At 37.6% G+C, this 20,317-nt stretch overlaps 1 protein-coding gene across 7 annotated transcripts; it reads left to right on the top strand.

The window, feature by feature from the left end:
* Positions 1 to 6,400: 6,400 nt before the first annotated feature.
* Positions 6,401 to 19,616, top strand: LOC114314851 (uncharacterized). 7 transcript variants are annotated; one of them, XM_082920018.1, is made up of 9 exons: positions 6,407 to 6,638; positions 6,773 to 6,834; positions 8,149 to 8,310; positions 8,388 to 8,459; positions 15,729 to 15,770; positions 17,388 to 17,542; positions 17,631 to 17,744; positions 18,730 to 18,839; positions 18,907 to 19,616. In XM_082920018.1, exons 4-8 carry the CDS (start codon positions 8,401 to 8,403, stop codon positions 18,774 to 18,776), a joined length of 417 nt encoding a protein of 138 aa, XP_082776144.1. In that variant the 5' UTR covers positions 6,407 to 6,638; positions 6,773 to 6,834; positions 8,149 to 8,310; positions 8,388 to 8,400; the 3' UTR covers positions 18,777 to 18,839; positions 18,907 to 19,616. The 7 variants fall into 7 exon arrangements, 6 of the variants coding, with proteins under 6 accessions (XP_082776141.1, XP_082776144.1, XP_082776142.1 ...); XM_082920016.1 differs by having other exon boundaries at positions 8,144 to 8,310; XM_082920017.1 differs by having other exon boundaries at positions 6,752 to 6,834.
* Positions 19,617 to 20,317: the final 701 nt, after the last annotated feature.

Genomic DNA, 20,317 nt, shown 5'->3' with positions numbered 1-20,317 from the left:
TTGACAGTAAGCTAATCAAGAACTTCTGTGCAAAGTTCAAGATCAAGAACTACTTTTCAACCCCAAGCTTTCCACAAAGCAATGGACAAACAGAAGCATCCAACAAAGTAATTCTGGATGGAATAAAGAAGAGGCTGCAGGCAGCAAAAGGCAAGTGGGTAGACGAATTGCCCAATGTACTCTGGGCATATCGGACTACGCCGAGAAGATTAACAGAGGAATCCCCATTCGCCATGGCTTATGGCACAGAAGCAGTCATTCCGCTGGAGATCGGCATCCCAGGAATCAGAACCTAGGGAGTAGAGAATGGGACTAATGATGTACTCTTAGCCCAAGATCTGGATCTTTTAGAAGAAAGAAGAGAGAAAGCTGCAATCCAGCTCGCAGTATACCAGCAGCAACTTGCAAAAGCTTATAACAAAAAGGTCAATCCAAGAGAATTTCAGTTTGGTGACATCATCCTAAGAAAAGTCGTCGGCAACAAGAAGGATCCCAGAGAGGGCAAGCTTGGCTCAAATTGGGAAGGACCTTACAGAATCATCTCGATGCTGGGCAATGGGGCATATCGGCTTGAAGTTAATGAGGGCAAAAGTTGCCAAGACCCTGGAATACTTGTAACCTGAAATTTTTCTATCATTGAGATTTGACTTATTTTTTGCCAACGTCATAAATAAAATTTTAGCAAGATTCTTCAACACTTATGACTGATAAAGATTCATAATGTTGTTTCTGGAATGCATAAATAATGAGAACCCAAGTAGAACTCAGGTTCACGTTAGGGGACAGAGAGAAGACAAAGATGTTTAACACTTGTTGAAATTTGTGGACAATTTACAAGTTGAAGTTAAACCGAAATCATTGTTTAACACTTATTGAAATTTGTGGACAATTTACAAGTTAAGTTAAACCGAAATCATTGTTTAATACTTGTTGAAATTTGTGGACAATTTACAAGTTGAAATTAAATTGAGATCATTGTTTAAACACTTGTTGAAATTTGTGGACAATTTACAATTGAAGTTAAACCAAAATCATTGTTTAACACTTGTTGAAATTTGTGGACAATTTACAAGTTAAGTTAAACTAAAATCATTGTTTAACACTTGTTGAAATTTGTGGACAATTTACAAGTTGAAGTTAAATCGAGATCATTGTTTAACACTTGTTGAAATTTGTGGACAATTTGCAAGTTAAGTTAAACCGAAATCATTGTTAACACTTGTTGAAATTTGTGGACAATTTACAAGTTGAAGTTAAACTGAGATCATTGTTTAAACACTTGTTGAAATTTGTGGACAATTTACAAGTTGAATTTAAACCGAAATCATTGTTTAAACACTTGTTGAAATTTGTGGACAATTTACAAGTTAAGTTAAACCAAAATCATTGTTTAACACTTGTTGAAATTTGTAGACAATTTACAAGTTGAAGTTAAACCGAGATCATTGTTTAAACACTTGTTGAAATTTGTGGACAATTTACAAGTTGAAGTTAAACCCAGATTATTGTTTAAACACTTGTTAAAATTTGTAACAATTTACAAGTTGAGTTAAACCAGTATGATGTTCAACACTTATTAAAAGTTTACAAGTTAAGTTAAACCAAGAAGTTTGGCTACCCGATGTGTGTCACCCCGAGAAAATTGTACAAAGAAGGAAGAGTATATGAAAGACATGCAGAATATTCTAAGTATAGAATCACACAAAAGCAGTCAAGAAAAGACAAAGGTACAAGCACTCAGTGAAGGAAAGTTGTATTAGCATTCAACAAAGAGAGGGCATATCAGCCATACGGAGGGCTTACATTGTTTCAAAAACGAAGAAAAACAAAGTACAAAAGAAAAGACATTGAAATTAAGATTCCGCAGCATCAGCAACAAGCTGGGTTTGGACCTCGGAAGGGTGTTGAGAAGCCACCTCGGCCGCCTTTTCTGTCGCAAGCTCAGCATCAATTTCTTGCAAGGTTTCATTAATACTCTTATCGGCAAGGGAGACTTCAGATAAAGCTTTCTCAGGAGCAGCTTCTTTGCGAACCTCCTCATCCTCCTCATCCTGAGTCAAGTCTAGGACTTGCTCATTTTGAGGAGGAGACTTGGCCCTAGTTGCTTCCTTGGGTTTTCTCACCAGGGTCTCATCTTCAGATTCAGATTCGTCATCGGATTGAGCTGGTGAAGGAGTTGGAGGGAACGGAAGAGGAATGGCGTCGGTTTTTTGAAATGGCAAGTCCTCGGGGACCTCAAGCTTCTTTAGAAGAGACATCCAACCAAGGGTGAAACCCTTGTTGCATGCCTGCTTCACTTGAATTTCATATGCCTCCGTGACGTCGGCCATACCTTGAGCATATGCCTTCTCGTCAGCGTCTTTGATTTCAGCCTCTTTGGTGGCCAAGGCTTCTTGAAGCTCTTTTTCGGCTTGGGCCATCTTCTCCTCGACCTCTTTTCTTTGGGACTCAGAAACCTTTCTAATGGCTTCGGCAGATTCAGCCTTCTCTTCGGCGTCAGTTTGGGCTTTGATTACAACCTCGGCTTGGTCCTCCAACTTTTTCATCTTTGATTGTAAACTCTTATTGGTTTTTTGAAGAGCAGAAAACTCATTCTTCATCTTGGCCAACTTCTCTCGATTTTTGAAAGATTGAACAGAGAAAGAATGGGCATGCTGGATGGCCTGAAATTGAATAAAACAGAAGTTATTAGAAAATTTCTAAGTATGAGAAATAAGGAAAAAGGTGCCAGATGAAAGACACTTACTTGAACAGAACGTTGAAGCATCAAAGAGTAGTTTTCGTACTCGCTCATCTCGGCGTTTCGATTACGATCGCCGGGGAGGAATAGAGCAGTACTGAGGGCTACGCCGATGTTGATGTCATCAGCACTGTCGTTAGCCATGATTGGCTTATCTTCCAGAGTAATTTTTGGAGCCCAGGGGGCATCATTCTTTTTAGACCCCGAGGTGGTCGCAGAAGATGACCTCGGTTTTTTTGATTTGGGGATTCTGATGGCTGGGCTTCAGAGCGCCTCTTCCTAGCAGAGGGTTGAGATTTGTCACTTTCAGCCAACTTGGAGATTGGCAAAGTTTCCATAGATTCAGACTGAGTTACCTTAGCCTTTGGTTGAGCCTTCTTGATTCGTTTTGGCTTTGGAAGATGCAGGGTTTGTATTGGTTGTGTATCAACATCAGAAGGGATGCTGGCCAAGAGATCTTTTGCAATTGGTTTTGGGCGACCCATCTCGGCAGTAAAAACTGTTCGGCGTCGACGGCGACGTTGTGATATTGGAATCAAGTATGGAGCCAAGGTTGATGGCTGGTCAGCTGGATCGGAAGTTGACCCTTGATCTGTTCGAGATGTGGATGCAGTCTGTGGAGTTGTGACAGAAGATGGAGAAAGGCTTTTCTTCTTCCTTTTAGGGACGTCGGGCAGAGTTGACTTATAAGTTGGGATAAAGTTGAGAAGCAAAGACGCCTTTTGTTTGTGAACCGGAAGGTTAGTAGCCTCTTTAAATCCTTGCTAGGAAAGAAGGATTGGCGAAAGTTCTTTGGAGGCTGAGGAAGAACTGCAAAGATAGAACAACACAGACATTAGAACAGAATAATGAAAACTTTATGCAAGAAGATAAGAAAACTTATGAAGGATGGCCCTTACCAGCTCCTTCCCCGAGAACTGTTCGGCTTAAGGGATAAAGATGAAGGTCATCGTTTGGCTGAAACTCCCAATTGCCTGAGATGATGAAGTAATCGTCTCCAGCTCCCTTGTTGGAGTTTGGGAGGTCGGCTACGATTTTATATTCGGTGGATCTCGGCTTGAGGTAGTAGACATAGTCCGTGTCTTTTCTAAGGCGACACGTGGTATAATAGTGCTGGAAATTAGCAAGCGTAATCCTGACATTCTCTTGTTTGACTAAAGCTATGGTACCGGTAATAACTCGGTAAGAATTGATGGCGAGTTGCATTGGGTTCAACTTATAGAAGTGAAGGATTTGACGGAAAAAAGGGTCAAGTGGAAACTGAAGTCCACACTCAATAAAGGCAACCACAGGGAAGGGCATAGAGTTATCTGTAGGCATGATGGAGTCATCATCCCTAGCCAACCTCAGATTGACATCGGCTGGGATTTCAAACTCTAGCCTAAAAAATTCTAGCTTGGAGGGGGTGTCTACCTGATGTTTCCACATACTCATAATATCGGGATAACTAAAGGTATTGGATTTCAGAAAGAAGATGTTTCAAAAAGGGCTATTAGGACCTCGACAAAAAACCTAGGTTTGAGCTGGTGCAGAAATTTGTAAGGGATGTTTCAGTTTGCCCTAAATTATGGGTTCTACAGACAAATCCCAAACCTAAGTCTATGGAAACGAAGATTTAAGGCACAGATCTGGAAAAGACACAAAAAACTGAAAACAAGAACGGAGTTTCAAAATCAAGAACAGAGATGGTCTACCAAGAACATAAAGAATACAAGAAGTATAGGGCCAAGAACCGTGGCAAAAATACAGGGAAGTGTTGAAACAGTGCGTGTGTTCAAGATATGGGTAAGGGCAAAATCGTGGAAAAAACACATTCAGATATATGATTCACAAGTTAAAAGTTTGAACAAATGCAGTAATGGCAGCAAGTAACAGAAAGCATCAAAGAATTGAAAACGAAAGGAACCGTAAACTCACCAAAGAGAAGAAACCGGTGTAAGGATCGCCGAAGTTAGACACTGGTTACAGAAGTAACAAAACGACGGAAGCTTCACCAGAAGGAGGAAAGAAGGCAGTTACAGAGCTTGAGGTCTGGAACAATGGCGTATTCAAGTGCTAGAGAGAGAAAAAATCAAAGGAATCGATGTAAAAGTGAAGAAATGGAAGAAGAAGGAAACAAGTTTTGTCAAAAACTTGAAACGGCGGCAAAAAAGGATAATTAATGCGCCTGGAACGGCGAAATGCGTCAGGCGGCGCATGTAAGCACGAAACGACTAATAAGCGCGTCCGGAGTACGATCCAATAAGGATAAAACGCGTGAATGAAACGGTTGAAAAGTGATGTTTGACAGCTCATACGCATAAAGGAGTTCATTCGAGTTCTTGTTCTTTAACAAAGACATGTCGGCCAACATGATGATCTCGGCTAAGATACTGTAAACCGACGTACTGGAAGAAAGGAATGATATAGGTTCCATCACCTCAGAATGCCGAGGTAATAGAACCTAGGGGGCAGTTGGTGGGACATATTTTCTAAGTCCCAGTACGTGGCTAAGGTGACACTGATGTGTCAGCCGAGGTGCCACGTGTCCAGGATATGACGCCGAGATTACCTCGGTGCGAAGATATCAGATTCCGGGATAAGAGATAAGAGACAAGAGTCCTAGAATAAAGAAGAGACTTAGCCAAGATAAAGATAAAGATAAAGCTCTTAGAGAGTTTATCTTTATCTCTTGAGGAGTCCAAAGTAAGTACTGAACAGGAATTCATAAAAGTTAGGCTTTTATTGGGATTAGGATTGAGGTGATTATAAAAGAGAGGCACCCCCATGGGTCTAAGGTACGCAATTTATATTTTGTTTAGTGAGTTAAGTACTATTGATTTATCTTTGAGAGATATACTGACTTGATAGTCGGAGTGTCCCCAGGTGGACGAACCACCGCTGGAATCTTCTCTTTCTGTTACAGGTTAGCCAGGTGTCATCTATTCTGCCAGTGTTCTCCAGCTGAATATTGAGTCGGGCAGTGTGATCGGAAAATCACTCACACAGGACCAGTCTTGAAAATAAGTTATGGGCGATATACAAAGGCTTAATAGTACTGTTTCAAAAGGGTATGAATAAAGTGATTATTGAAACTGATGCCATGCAAGCTATTACACTTTTAACAGAGGAGACAAACATCAACTCCCCATACAGAGGCTTAATAGAAGATGCTAAGATCATTATGCGTGGATGTGAATGTCCTGTGCAACATATTTACAAGGAAAGAAACTTATGTGCAGATGCACTAGCAAAGCTTAGAACGTAACAACCAAAAGATATATTGGTGGTTAATGAACCACCAACAGAAGTTAGGAGTCTGTTAGTAGCAGACATCATTGGCAGATCGAAGGAGAGGACTTAGCCCTAGTGTATTTTTGTTAACGACAATGCTACGTAACTCAAATTTTGTGACTCAAAAGTGGCTCAAATGGCCAAAACGACGTCGTTTTGAGTACATAACATCATAAAAATGGCCAAAACGACGTCGTTTTGGCCATTTAAGCCACTTTTGAGCCTCAAAATTTAAGTTACGAGACATTTTCCTTTTGTTAACTTTCCGATGTATCTTAAAAAAAGAAGAGAGAAATGTGTATTATATTCATTATTATTTTTGTGATAATTTTATATAAAGTATATATTATATTCCTTTGTCTTTTGTGGTGAATATTATAATAAAAAATAATTAATGGTGTGCGTGGGTTGTGAGTAGAGGCACCCGGTGTGTAAACCGAGACCCCCGTACGAGGACGAGACTGCATTTCGATTGAACTGAACCAGACGTAAACTCTAACCCCAATTTATTCTTCTTCGTCAATGGCTGATATAGCAGCAACCTCTTGGTTTCCTTCTAAGAACGACAAGCCAGTGATCGTCAGGGTCAAACGCAAAGCTTACCAGTCTCACCTCGAAGCTTTCTGTGAGTTTATTAGGATTTCTATTCGTTTTCTTTTTTTATAATTTTTTTGAACTCATTGTTTCATTCTGATCTCGAAATTCGTTCTTGATTATTGTGAACCGTGCGTTTCGTAGGGCTTGAAAAATCAACGAGAGGTTATTGAAGAGGCCATTTCTAGACTCTCAGAAGCTCTCAATTTCTGATTCTTCTGGAAAAGGTACGTTCAGCTTCTCTCTCTATACACACCCACACATTGTATAAATACGTGTAGATAATTCCATTTGCAATGTATTGGGGTCTGCTTTGTCTCCCTGTGCATGTATATATATGTGGGAATAGTGTGTATACGCACCAGTAGCTTCATTGTTAGATTGTTGCCAAGTAGTTATGTTATCTTATTATCAATTCAAATTAAGGAAATATTAGCCATTGAATTATGTAATGGAGAGAATTTCATCCCCCATGCATGAATTTGGGCCTAATATAGAATGTTCTTGGTTGCGTTTAGATCACGGATTTCGAAAGTGAAAGGGAAAAGTTGGGTGAAATATCCAAACACAACCTTAATGAATGTGCTAACAAATGCTATGCTGAATTACTTTATTTGCTCCATACGCTTCAAAATATGGAGAGTAAATTTTGTAGTCTTATTTACACCAAGACCTTCTCAACTATTAAAGAATATCATTTTACTCCCTCATTTGTGAATTTGTACATTTTGACTCCTTCAATTATAAAAATGTATCACTTTCATGCCTTGCAGACCCCTTTCAAACCATCTCCAAAAGAGGAGTATTTGTGTGATTTTCATAATTGATGGAGTCAATGTACTGATTCATAGACGAGGGGGTAAAGTGATATTTGCTAATAGTTGATTGGGTCTTAGTGTAATTAACTCTAAATTATACTAGAAGTCCTTAAGTTTTACACCCTTTTTTAATTAGGTCCCTAAACTAATTTTTTCTTCAAAATAAGCCCTCTAACTTTCCAACTTGGCTCAATTTATCTCTTTTGTTACATTCTGTCAATTTATTATATGATATAGGACCAATCTAAAGGATAAATTGATTAAATTAACCTGAAATATTTTTTTCTAACATATTTTTTTTTTATTAAACGGCCTGATAAACCTATGGTAGTGATAGAAAGGGTGCTGGTTCTATGATTTTTGTTGTGTTTGTTTTGTTTTTATATAAACAAAATGAATTTGTAATTAATTTTATCAATTTATTCTTTTGTTAGCTTCCATATAATGTATTTAATGGTCAAAAGTGGAGAGAATGTAACAGAAGGGTTACATTAAACCAATTTGCAAAGTTAGAGGACTTAATTGAACGGAAATTTAATTTAAGGTCTTAATAATGAAAAGTTCAGGGGCTTGTGGCATAATTTACTAAAATATGGATTATGAAGATATTAACTTTCCATTTCTAGTAAATTTCATGGTTCATTTATGAGCAGAAGGTATATAAATTTGTATGGGGTGCATGAATCATTGTCTATCTAATGCATTTATCATTTTGCAGTAAAGGCGTTAAAGACCAAAAAGGTTTTCTTACAACATGTAGAGACAGTAAGCAGCCTGAAGGTTTCCAGTGATGTTTTGCAATCATTTATGGTATGTATGCTGGTCCACGTGTCACTTGCATCTTGACTGTGTTGCATGGATGCATGCTTGTTAATGTGATTTTAGGTATGCTTCTTGTTCTCATTGTCTTCTTATTAAGAAACTGGTTGTAATTGTTCTAATAATTAATGTTTTTAAAGCAGCCTAAATCTGTGGATGAATTTCGAAGTAAGGAGACAACTGAGGAACGAAGACACACTTTTAAAACTGAAAATGTAAGACATCTCTCTCTCAAATAACTTTTTAATTGCTGCGGAAAGATAGTATCTAGTATTGCCATAGAGCCTTATGCCAGTGTTGGCAAAAAAATCTAATTTAAGCCCAATCGACAATGATTTGATCGACAGACTCAAAATAAATTTCAAGTAAACACAAATAAAAATCAGTCTTTCTGGTTGAGTTCTTTGCCTTGAACAGATTAAAGACTTCCCTGGAGGTAATTAAATGAAGAGAAAATAGAACAGAACAGAATATGTATTAATTCGAATAAATTGTCACTTGTTACTAGTTACAAGAACTTAAACAAGAACAAAAAAATTGAAGAAATATAGCAATCGATAGAAAGAAGAGAAGTGGGTATTGAAAAAAGCTACTAGTTTAATCTACTCCTAAAATGGCTAATTTAGAACTACTCTTAAATAATTCTGCACGAGTGTGTTTGATGGTTGATTATCCTGTTAGTATAATATATTATTATTTGGGTTATTATTATGTAATTATTCTATGCCTTAGGGTTTTCTTGTAATTATTAATTTTCATTAATATAAATAGGGGATGATATCCTCATCATTCCCAAATTTGGAATTCTCTAAAATTATCATGGTATTATAGCCACAACCCTAAATCCCTCCACCACACTCGTCAGCCACCCCAACCCCACTACACAGCCACCACACAACTACCTATTTAGTTTTGCTATGTGTAACTCCTTTCCCTAGCCCTGTCAGCTACTGCCGAAGTGCTTCTTGGCCCAGTCGGTCATTGTTGAAGCCTGCTGGAGGCAGCCCTAGCCTCGTTGCTCACTATCGCAGGCTACCCAGCCTTGTTAGTCTTCTCCGACAGGCTTCCAGGCCTCGTGGCCCTTTCATGTTGGCTGTCCCAGCCTAGTCGACTCCTCTGATAGCCTCGACAGACCTAGTTGACAACCTCTGATGATGTATTGCTTCTTCGTTATGCTGATATAGTGCCTAGCTTGCTTCGTCGTTTGTTCTTGCTTTGTCGTTTTTTGTTATCCACTCTTTCTTCTCTGTTTATTCTCTGTTTTTTTTTTTAATTTTAATTTTATTTTTTAAATGCAGTAAAGAAAAAAAAAAGTTGATGAATTTTTAAGTCTTTAATTTTCTTAGTGGTCATTGTATTTGTATTCCTCCACCTTCCGGGTTTGTGATTGGCACTAGTTTTGTTGAGGGTTCGGTAGTACAGTATCTATGGCAGATTGCACCGGTGTGTCCACTACTTCTCAGACACCTAGGAGTGAGAGTTTTTCTATACCTACTATTATGACTGATAACCCTAACCCTAGTCTTAAAATCACTGCCTCTCTATTTAATGGTCAGAACTATCTCTCATGGTTGTAGAGTTTGACTATGTTTTTGAAGAACAGAGGGAAGATGGGGTATGTAGATGGCAGGATACAGGCACCCAGTATCACTGACCTGGGTTATAACCAATGGGAGATTACCAATATGGGTTGGCTTATTCATTTGATGGTTCCAGAAATTGGTGAGGGCTACTTGTTTATGGAGACTGTCCAGGATGTTTGGGATGCTGTGGCTGCCACCTATTCCCGCAAAGGGAATTTCTCACAGGCATTTGAGTTGCGCCGCTTTATTAAGAGCTCTGTTCAGGGGGAGCAGACTATTCTTCAGTACTTCACCTTCCTCACCAACGGCTAGAAATGCCTTGAGCACCTGCAGGACTATAAGCCTGTTTGCACAGCTGATTCAGTCTGGTGCAGAAAGTTCATCGCACAGGAACGGGTCTTCAAGTTTCTGGCGATGTGGAGTATGATTCGGTTAGGAGTCGAGTTCGGGGTATAGATACTCTTCCTTCACTTTAGGAGGCATTTGCCCATGTACAGAATGAGGAGAGTTGCCGGTCTGCTTTGATGTCCCCTGTCTCTACTGACCGCTCAGCCTTACTGTCTACCCTTCGAGATGGGCTCAACTTGATTCTCATTTCTCCGTCTGCCACCAAGGAGTCTGCATTCTATGATTACTGTAAAAAGCCACGGCATACTCGTGAGGCGTGTTGGAAGCTTCATAGGCTTCCATCTGGGAGTCAAGGTGATTGATCTGGTCCTAGAGGAGGTTGGTTAGGCTAGTCTAGAAGACGTGGCTCCCATCCATGAGCTCATCAGTCTAGTGCCATTGATACACTTGATGTTACTTCCACTTTCGTTGGCCAGGCTTCTGATGGTCTCTGTGGCATGACTACTCCTGAGCTTGAGGATGTTCTGCGTCACTTGCTAGACCGTCGGTCTTTTACTGCTCTCAGTACATCTTCCTTGTTGTTTGACCGCTCAGGTAACTTAGCCTCTTCTCTTCGTGTTTTCTTGTCTCACAAGTCTTTGCCCTAGATTATTGATTCTGGTGCCTCAGATCATATATCGGGATCCTCTGACTTTTTCTCTGTCTATAAGCCCTCTTTTGGTTAGGACAAAGTTAAGATTGCAGATGGTACTGTTTCTTCCATTTCTGGGAAAAGTTTAGTCCATGTCACTCCTATTATACCTTTATCTTTTGTGCTCTATGTTCTCAATTTTTTTGTTAACCTGTTATCTTTTAGTTGTATTACCTAGGATTTGAATTGTAGTGTGACGTTTTTTTTTTCTTGATCATTATCTTTTTCAGGACTTTGTCACGAGGAGGACGATTGGCAGTGGTAGTGTAGCAAATGGTCTCTACTTCCTGGATCAACCGGACAAGTTTGCTTATTCTTCCACCACGAGTCCTACTACCGAAGATGATTTATGGCTGTGGCATCGGCGTCTTGGGCATCCTTTTTTTTATTTACTTAAGCATTTATTTTCATCTGGTTTCGCAAACAATAATGTGTCTGAGTTTCTTTGTGAGTCTTGTCAACTTGGAAAACAACATAGAGCTTCTTTTGCTCCCAGTTTTAATAAAAGTTTAGTTCTTTTTTTATTAATACATTTTGATATTTGGAGTCTCTCTCGTGTTATGTCTGTGAAAGGTCATTGATGGTTTGTTACATTTATTGATGATTTTTCTCGTACTATTTGGGTGTATCTCATGAAAGACAAGAGTGAGATTTTCTCTGTGTTTTGCAATTTTCATAAGATGATTTGTACTCAGTTTGGGGCCACTGTGAAAATATTTCGTTCTGATAATGGGGGTGAATACATAGATTCTGAGTTAGGGCAATATTTTTCTACTCATAACATTATCCCTCAGACCTCTTGCACCAATACCCCTCAACAAAATGGGGTGGTGGAACTCTAGAATCGCCATCTTCTTGACATGGCTCGGTGCATGTGTTTTTCTATGAGTGTGCCTCAGTCCTACTAGGGCGACGCTGTTCTCACTACTGCCTATCTTATTAATCGTTTTTCTACCCAGGTCTTGAGAAAACAAGCTCCTCTTCAAGTCCTCCTAGGTTCCCAGTCTTTGTTTTCTATTTCTCCTAAAATATTTGGCTGTGTCTGTTTTGTTCATAATCACTCTTCTACTCGTGGTAAGTTGGATCCTCGCGCCCTCAAATGTGTTTTTCTTGGTTTCTCTCCTACTAAAAAAGGGTATAAGTGTTACCACTCTCCTTCTCGTAAGTGGTTTGTGTTCATGGATGTCACTTTCTTTGAGTCCCAGTCCTATTTCTTGTCCTCTCTGGTGTCATACTTCTCTCTCTAGGGAGAGCCTTGGTGTGAAGTGATTCCTGTGATTCCTATTGTGGAACCAGCTGTTCTTGCACCACCACCTCCTACTGGGACTACATAAGCCAATATCACCAAGGATAGAAAAGGACAAGTGTATGTCAGGGACAAAGACAGACATAAAGTTAACTGGATACAAGAGACCACTTTTGCTTCTCCACTCCCATCTCTTGCTTCTGGTGAGAATCCAGGTAACTTTGAATCTCTTGAGTCCATTGATCTTGATGTTCCTATTGCCAAGAGAAAGGGAATGAGATCTTGTACTCAAAATCCTATTTCTAGTTATGTGTTTTACTCTTATTTGTCATCCTCATATAGAGCGTTTGTGTCAAATATTTTCTCTGTTAGCATTCCTAATTATTTTTAGGATGCTCTTGCTACCTCTGAGTGGAAACTTGCCATGATTGAGGAAATGAAAGCACTTAGGAAGAATGACACTTGAGAACTGATTGAGTTACCTACGGGCAAACGACTTGTGGGATGCAAATGGGTGTATATTGTGAAACACAAAGCGGATGGTTCTATTGAGTGTTACATGGCTAGACTTGTGGCAAAAGGGTCCACTCAGACATATGACGTTGACTATTAGGAGACATTTGCACCTGTGGCTAAGATAAATTCAGTCAGAGTATTTCTCTCTAGCAGCTAATCTAGATTGGCCATTTCATCAGTTTGATATAAATAATGCCTTTCTCCATGGTGACCTCGAAGAAGAGGTATATATAGACATTTCTCCGGGTTTTGAGGATCATCAGACAGAAGGCAAAGTATTTAGGCTTCGGAAGTCATTATATGGTCTTAAACAGTCTCCAAGGGCTTGGTTTGAGAGATTCACTTAGGCTATGCTTAAATATGGCTTCAAACAGAGTCAGGCAGATCACACCTTGTTTGTGAAACATTCCTCACGTGGTAAGACTACAACACTTATTGTTTATATAGATGACATAGTTCTTTCGGACGATGATAGTGAGGAAATACCTCTATTGAAGAAATATTTAGCCTATGAGTTTGAAATCAAAGACTTGGAAAGCTTGAAGTATTTTCTGGGAATTGAAGTTGCTCGCTCCAAGGATGGGATATTTATTTCATAGAGAAAGTATGTGCTTGACCTGTTGAAGGAAACTGGGATGCTTGGCTGCAAGGCCTGTGACACTCCATTGGAACTTAATCAGAAATTAGGGGATGATGAAGGAGGAGAAGCTGTTGATAGGGAGAATTATCAGCGATTAGTGGGTAAGCTCATTTACCTATCTCACTCCCGTCCTGATATTGTTGTTGCTATCAGTGTGGTTAGCCAGTTTATGTATGCTCCTCATCAGATTCATTTCGAAGTTGTCACGAGAATTTTGAAGTACTTAAAATTTGTTCCTGGTAAGGGTCTTTATTTTTCAAAGTATGATCATCTTCGTGTGGAAGTCTAAACAGATGCAGACTGGGTTGGATTAGTAACTAATAGGAGATCGACTTCAGGGTATTGCACCTTTGTTGGAGGCAACCTAGTTACTTCGAAGAGTAAGAAACAGAATGTAGTTGCCAGGTCAAGTATAGAAGCTAAGTTTAGAGCTACGCTTATGGATCAAGTTATTGTTGAGTGATCTAGGTATTGATCAAACAGACTCCATGTGGTTATGCTGTGATAATAAGGCTGCTATCAACATCGCTCATAATCCGGTTCAACATAACAGGACGAAGCATGTTGAGATTGATCGCCACTTCATTAAGGAGAAACTCACTAGTAGCACCATATGTACTCCCTTTGTGCAGTCTGGTGACCAACTTGCTAACATCCTCACCAAGGGAGTTGGGAATAAACTATTTCATGACATCTTAAGCAAGCTGGGCATGAGAGATATCTTCGCACCAGCTTGAGGGGGAGTATTAGCATAATATATTATTATTTGGGTTATTATTTTATAATTATTCTATGCCTTAGGACTCCCTTATAATTATTAATCTTCATTAATATAAATAGGGGATGATATCCTAATCATTCCCTAATCTTGAATTCTCTAAAATTATCATATCCCTCTATTTTGCACCCCAACTCTCTCTTTTATACTTGACTTCTGGCCTGGCTCTTGGTTCTAATCTTTCTTGTTTCTTTGATTTCCGTCATGCCTATCCCTACATTCTAGGAACTGCTTCTTTGAATTTTTGATTTCTTCCTTGATTTTCTGTCATTATCTTCCTTATCCTTCTCTTTTCAACACATCCTTACTCCATGTCAGCCATATTTACCAATCCTGCCATGTCATCTTTATGCCTTGTCAGCATTTTGTCAACGAAAGGTTCCTAAATTTTAGCACCAACGTTAACATGTCTGTCGACAGAAATAATAACAATAAAAACAAATGTGGTCAAGGTTATTCTTTGAGAATAGTTTATGATTTCAATCGACAGACCATTATCGAACTTGGTCATAATTAATAGGCCACAATCGATAGAAAAATAAAATGTGGTGCAAACAGCCAGGAATCTATGATCCACCTTCATTTTTTTTAATTAACCAAATGAAATGGTATGAGGTTGATCCCAAATTCAGTCAATTCTGGTTCCACACATGTATTGGCTTTGAAATCTTCTAGTGGGATCAAAAAGAAATCTCATGAAACATGAATTATACTTGATATTTGAACAGAACCTGGTTAAATTTGGATTCTCTTGATGAATCCCTTCAAAGTGAGAGTCACATAGATTTGTTAAATTCTAGAATTCGGGGAATGGATCAAGTCCTCAAAAAGAATGGTAACTTAATATAAGGTCATTATCATAGAAACATGATACATTTCTATCATTATACCCATGAATCTTCACATGGACCACAGCCATTTGTTTGGAAGTGCTGAGAAGTTATTGGCCTATAGATCCAAGGTTAGTGTTGAATATATTTTTAATTTAATGTGTCTAGGTTGAGTTCTCTATGTTTTGGCAGCATTTACAGATTTTAGAGTTAAGATCCAATCTACTTCTAGGTTTTGATGTTGATCTTTGCAATGAAGAAAATACATGTTGAATATGTAGTGAATCATACTTCTCAACCTGTTGATGCCATCTTTTTTCATATCGTTGCATTATACTGTAGTCTGTTGTGATCTTATAAAAGCATATGTAGCCAACATGCAAAATCATTTGTTCTCTTATCATGGAGATACTTAAGTTGTGCCTCTAGTGGTTGCCAACCACAGTAAAGTTGTGACCAAAATCCTGCAATGAGATGCATTGTTGAGTTAATCTTTTGGATGTCAATGTTGCTTCTGTCAATATCATTGAGGCATCTTTATTAATTTTTTTTAGTTACCAGTATTTAAAATTTCATTCACGGTCACAAGTAAACGATAATTCTTAAATCACTTGCTGCTGATATGTTTGATTCATCTACTAAATATTTGGAGACATGCGTGTTGTTGGTCTTTGTAAGGGTGGGTCTTCTCGTTTCATTTCATCCTCCTCTTCCTTGTATATAAATACAAACTTATTGCTGTATTTGTATTTATACCTTCCTGGAGAGACACTTATGCATAGTTAACTGCTTTAAAAATGATTGACTTCTTGGAACTGACACTTCAGCATTGTCAATGTAATGTTAAGGCAGAAACAAGATCAATTGCTGGTTAAAGCCAAACAAAAACAAGAGGTATGTAGAAAGTTGTCAGTAGCTTTTGGTGCCACTGATTCACTTTGGCTGAATTTAGTATTAGCTGCTTCTTTTACATGTTAAATTTGTGTCCTCTTTCTGAATAATGGCCTGGATATTTTTATTCATTTCTATATGCTCCCCCCAATCCCAATTTGTACTCATAGACCGCAGTAATAGTAATATGTATTAGGCAAAGGCAATAGATAGTTTTTACATGATGCTGCTTAGAATCATTAACTGAATCTCGTACCGTGATTGAATGTTATAATTACTGCTAAGGTTTTGCGCGCGCGAGAGAGATCCAAACTATGATTTGTCAATGAGAAAGAATTTAGTCTTGGTTTAAGTATTCAATTTTGATTAAAAAAAATTAGTTTAGGTATTTACTTTTCCCTAATCTTTTTTGAGCCTAAGGATGCTTAAGTGGTACCTACCTCCACCCATTGGTAAACGCTTGAGTTTGCTCTTATATTACATGGAACTCAGGTATAGGTGTTGCATGCGAATATGTGTTTTAGTGTCTGATTTATTTAATTTTCATGTCCAAGGATACAAAGACACGATAAAATATCCATATTTTTAATGTACTACTTTTATTTTGAAGGGTATAATTGTGGTCGCAAAAGTGCCATAAAGCATTTCATGCTGAAGATAAACCCAAACCAAACCAAACCAAACCAAGCCTTAAGTCCCATCAAATGGGGTCGGCTACATGAAGCTGCGACTTTATTTTTGGGTTTATGGTTATCTCAATTACTAAATATGGTTGTTAGGTGAATGTCCAACTACACATGTTGGACACATCCATACCTTACCCAAGTGTTGAGTGTCCAACATGGGTACTTCATACATTTAGAAGAGTCTATCTATGTAACATAGGCTCTAAGAGGCATTAGTGATTGTCAGGGGGTGTGTTTGGAATATTTTTATGAAATTATTACTTTGTTAGAGATTTAATTACATAGTATAATTTTGCCTATTTTATATTAAAGTAATGGTAAGATAACATTTGGTTATGAACTCCTATATTTTGTTGAAGTAAACACTTCCAGATAATTAGCTCTTGCTTTGACCCCACTTTGTAAAATCCCAACTCTGTTGCTGGATATGATTGAACTATCAATCTTGGTATACCGCTCTCATGAATCTAGGCTCCCACACAATTCCTAATCCAATAAATATTTGCATCTTGCCAATTTTACTCTGTGACCGGTTACCAATTCCAGAATTCAAAATAGCGAGAAAAATTTATCCATCCTTTCCTATTCCCTTTTCACTGCCTTCTAAGTCAGTCCAACCTCCTATATTCATCAAAAGCTTGATTAAAATTTCTAAAATGTCTAATGGCCAACTCTCCTTGCTTCTGTAATACTGTATTCTTGTATGCAATTGATAAAATCTGCCTATGAACAATATGAATGAAAGTAGATCTTAGTTGATTAACAGTTAAAAATGCAAATGGATAGCCATACTTTTCAGTTGTACTTTTTATGCTTGCTGAACTAATTGAGAGTGAGATATTATTCAATTTCTTGATCACATTCTTTTTCACCGGAGATGACCAAGTAAAATATGCTGCATAAAATGTTATTTCATATTTTTTGTTCTGATCAGGCTTTGTCAAAAAATGCTCGTTTTGAACAAATATGGAGGAGTAGAAAGGGGAGAAAAGAGGCAACACATGATGATGCTCTGCATGAAATTTGTCATGTCTACGATGTTGTTCGTGTTGATGTTGAGGAAACAGCTAGTGAAGTGCAGGAGCAGGAGTAAGTATTATTGTCATGCACTTTCTAATGTTATTTTTTAAATGCACGACCTTTGAAAGTGGTTTGGCTTCTCTGAATTTTGATGCAGAGATACGGATTTGGAGGATCACAAGATTGTCTAGTTATCTTCCTCTATTAAGAAAGTTCATCCCAAGTGCTGCTGCGGAAATTGAGTATATTCATGACTATATGTCCAACCAAGGTCTTGCTCCAAATTATACTTTCTTGAATTTATTTATTTGTATGTTTTGTAAATAGTTTTTTGGTTGAAATTCAGCTTCATTTAGAGTATGATGTTCCTTCTATGCTCTTTTGTCTTCAGGTCAGATGTTAAAAACCTGCATCTATTCATCAATCTTTGTATAGAAAAAAGATGGCATCTATTCCTGAATCCTGACAATTAAATCCTACTTTCACACCATGGTTTTTTTTAGTTCATATGTATGATATTAGAATGAAGCCCAATGAATTACAATCATAATAATAAAAATCAAATACACACATAATTAATATAAAAGAAACTCCCAAAGTGGGAGAAAACCCCCCAACAAATACACGGGAAAATAAGACTCACGCGTAGGTGGGGAGATTCAATGCACTAACCTCCTAGTGAGATGCAGGGGTTTTGGCCAAACAGTCAATCTTACTTTCACCATGTTGATTTCAATAGTGCTGGTTCTTCACTCTGTATTGCACATAGCTCTGTCTAATCTATATGCTGGCTGAAATTAGAAGTATGTTAGTTTCAGACATGTTAGGGATGTCTAGAGAGAGGGCTTGGCACTTTGTAGTTTCCTTTCCCATGTACCCCCCCCAAAAATAGTGCTATACTTACCATGATTTTCTACCACATTTTTATTGAGAATGCCTTTTTGGGTTATAAAGGTCCCACCTTACCTTTCAAAAAAATAGTAGCCGAGCCGAAGGAGCTCTCACAAATAGAATTTGAGTACCACGGAGAAAAGCTAGCTGGATAAACGAGACAGGGATCGCCCGCTCGGCAATTGATGTAGTGGGTCTCACATGAACTTCATTAATATCACAACAGTTGTAGATGTGCCATATTGATGGGCATACCTGGTAGAAAAAGATAGGCAAGTGTCGCATCGGTGTGTTGATTTTTGAGATGCCCTATTGATCTTTCACGACATTGGGCAACTATTTTTTTATTTTTATTTTTATGATAGGTTCCTCTAATTGTTATGCTGCAGCATCAAAGAATGACTCTGTATGACTTGTATGCTGTGAAGGATGACACCAACATAACTGAGGAAGATGCTTCAAATCCATTTCCTTAGTAAGGATTTTTTATTCTTGCATATTGGTAACTTTGTTACATCTCCTTCTTCATGTCAATGGTGTAGGGTACAGGTTGAAGATGATGGTGAATTCTGTGATGGCCTAGATGAATCCGAGTATGAAAGCGATGATTCTAACGTTGTGTTTGGTTGGAGGATTTGAGGAGAGATTTGGAAAGGGAAAGGGAAAAATTAGGTGAAATGTAAATAAAATATACCTACATTTCACCTAATTTCACACACCTTTTCCCTTTCCCTTTCCAAATCCTTCTCCAAATCCCCCAACCAAACACAGCATAATGGTATCATCCATATGAATCCTGCTCCATCCTTTTACATCAATTTTTCAGACCTTAATGTATTAATGCGTCTATTTTTGGGTTTTCAGCCGAAGATAATCCTCTGAATGATTATCCGGATGAGGATACATCTGAAGACAATAAGGATAGTGGGAGCAGAACCTCAAGTGATGAATCAGAAGAGCTTGATAGTGCGAATGCCAGTGATAAATATTCAAAACCTAAAGATTTAGAATACAACTGGTCAGAAGACGCAAATACATTTTATGAAGATGATATTTATGATGATCGTGAGGGTGGTGTTGCTTATTGTTATGATGATGATGGTGGTGGTGATGATGATGAGTGGTGATGGTCCTATCGTTAGTTAGGATTTGAACTTTGGGAGGGCAAAAACACATGTAACTTTTTGCCAAAAAAAATTATTATAAAATTTTAACCTTCGATTTATATTATTAATTGGACATTTTTTGTTAATATAATTGAGAATAAAAATATAAATAGTCATATGGTTTTCGCTGGCATAACTTAACAAAATATTAAGGCCAAGTTTGGCATGACCTAAATAATACAAACAGTCAAAAAGTCACTATCTTATTTAAGTCACGTCATCTTATTTAAATCACATTACCTTTCTAACATATCACATCAAACTCAAACCCAAACTCAACCCATATAAGCCAATAAGTCAAAAAGTGTACTTTTTTAGAACATCCCAAACCAACCCTAATTATTATTATTATGTCTATGTCTACTAAAGTTAACTATTTAAAAATGCAGTAATCGTTACTTTTTATAATATATATTAAAATACTTATGATAAGTTTGACATTAAAGCCTTAATTAATATATTTCTCTATAAATAAGGTAAAAACAATTTGTTACAAAATTATCTTCTATCTTATTACGTAGTTTAGTTTTAAAAGAAAAATTATAATTGAAAATATTTGTTTTTATGAGTATAACGATAATCTGTATCCGTAAATGGTATTAAAGTTAATGAATTTATTTTAAGAATGCTATGCTGAAATAGATAATATTTTTATTTTTAGACAATATTTTTATTTTTAGAGAATGAACAAACAAACATAAATGCAAAATAAGATGCATAAGGAAATTAAAATGTGATTTATAAAAGAGGGGAAAAAAAAACATAAATGACATATGAACAAAAAAAT

This window comes from Camellia sinensis, chromosome 3, assembly GCF_055761805.1.
Source record: "Camellia sinensis isolate YWXY chromosome 3, ASM5576180v1, whole genome shotgun sequence".
Lineage (NCBI taxonomy): Eukaryota > Viridiplantae > Streptophyta > Magnoliopsida > Ericales > Theaceae > Camellia > Camellia sinensis.
This window is presented reverse-complemented; position numbering and strand designations above follow the sequence as displayed.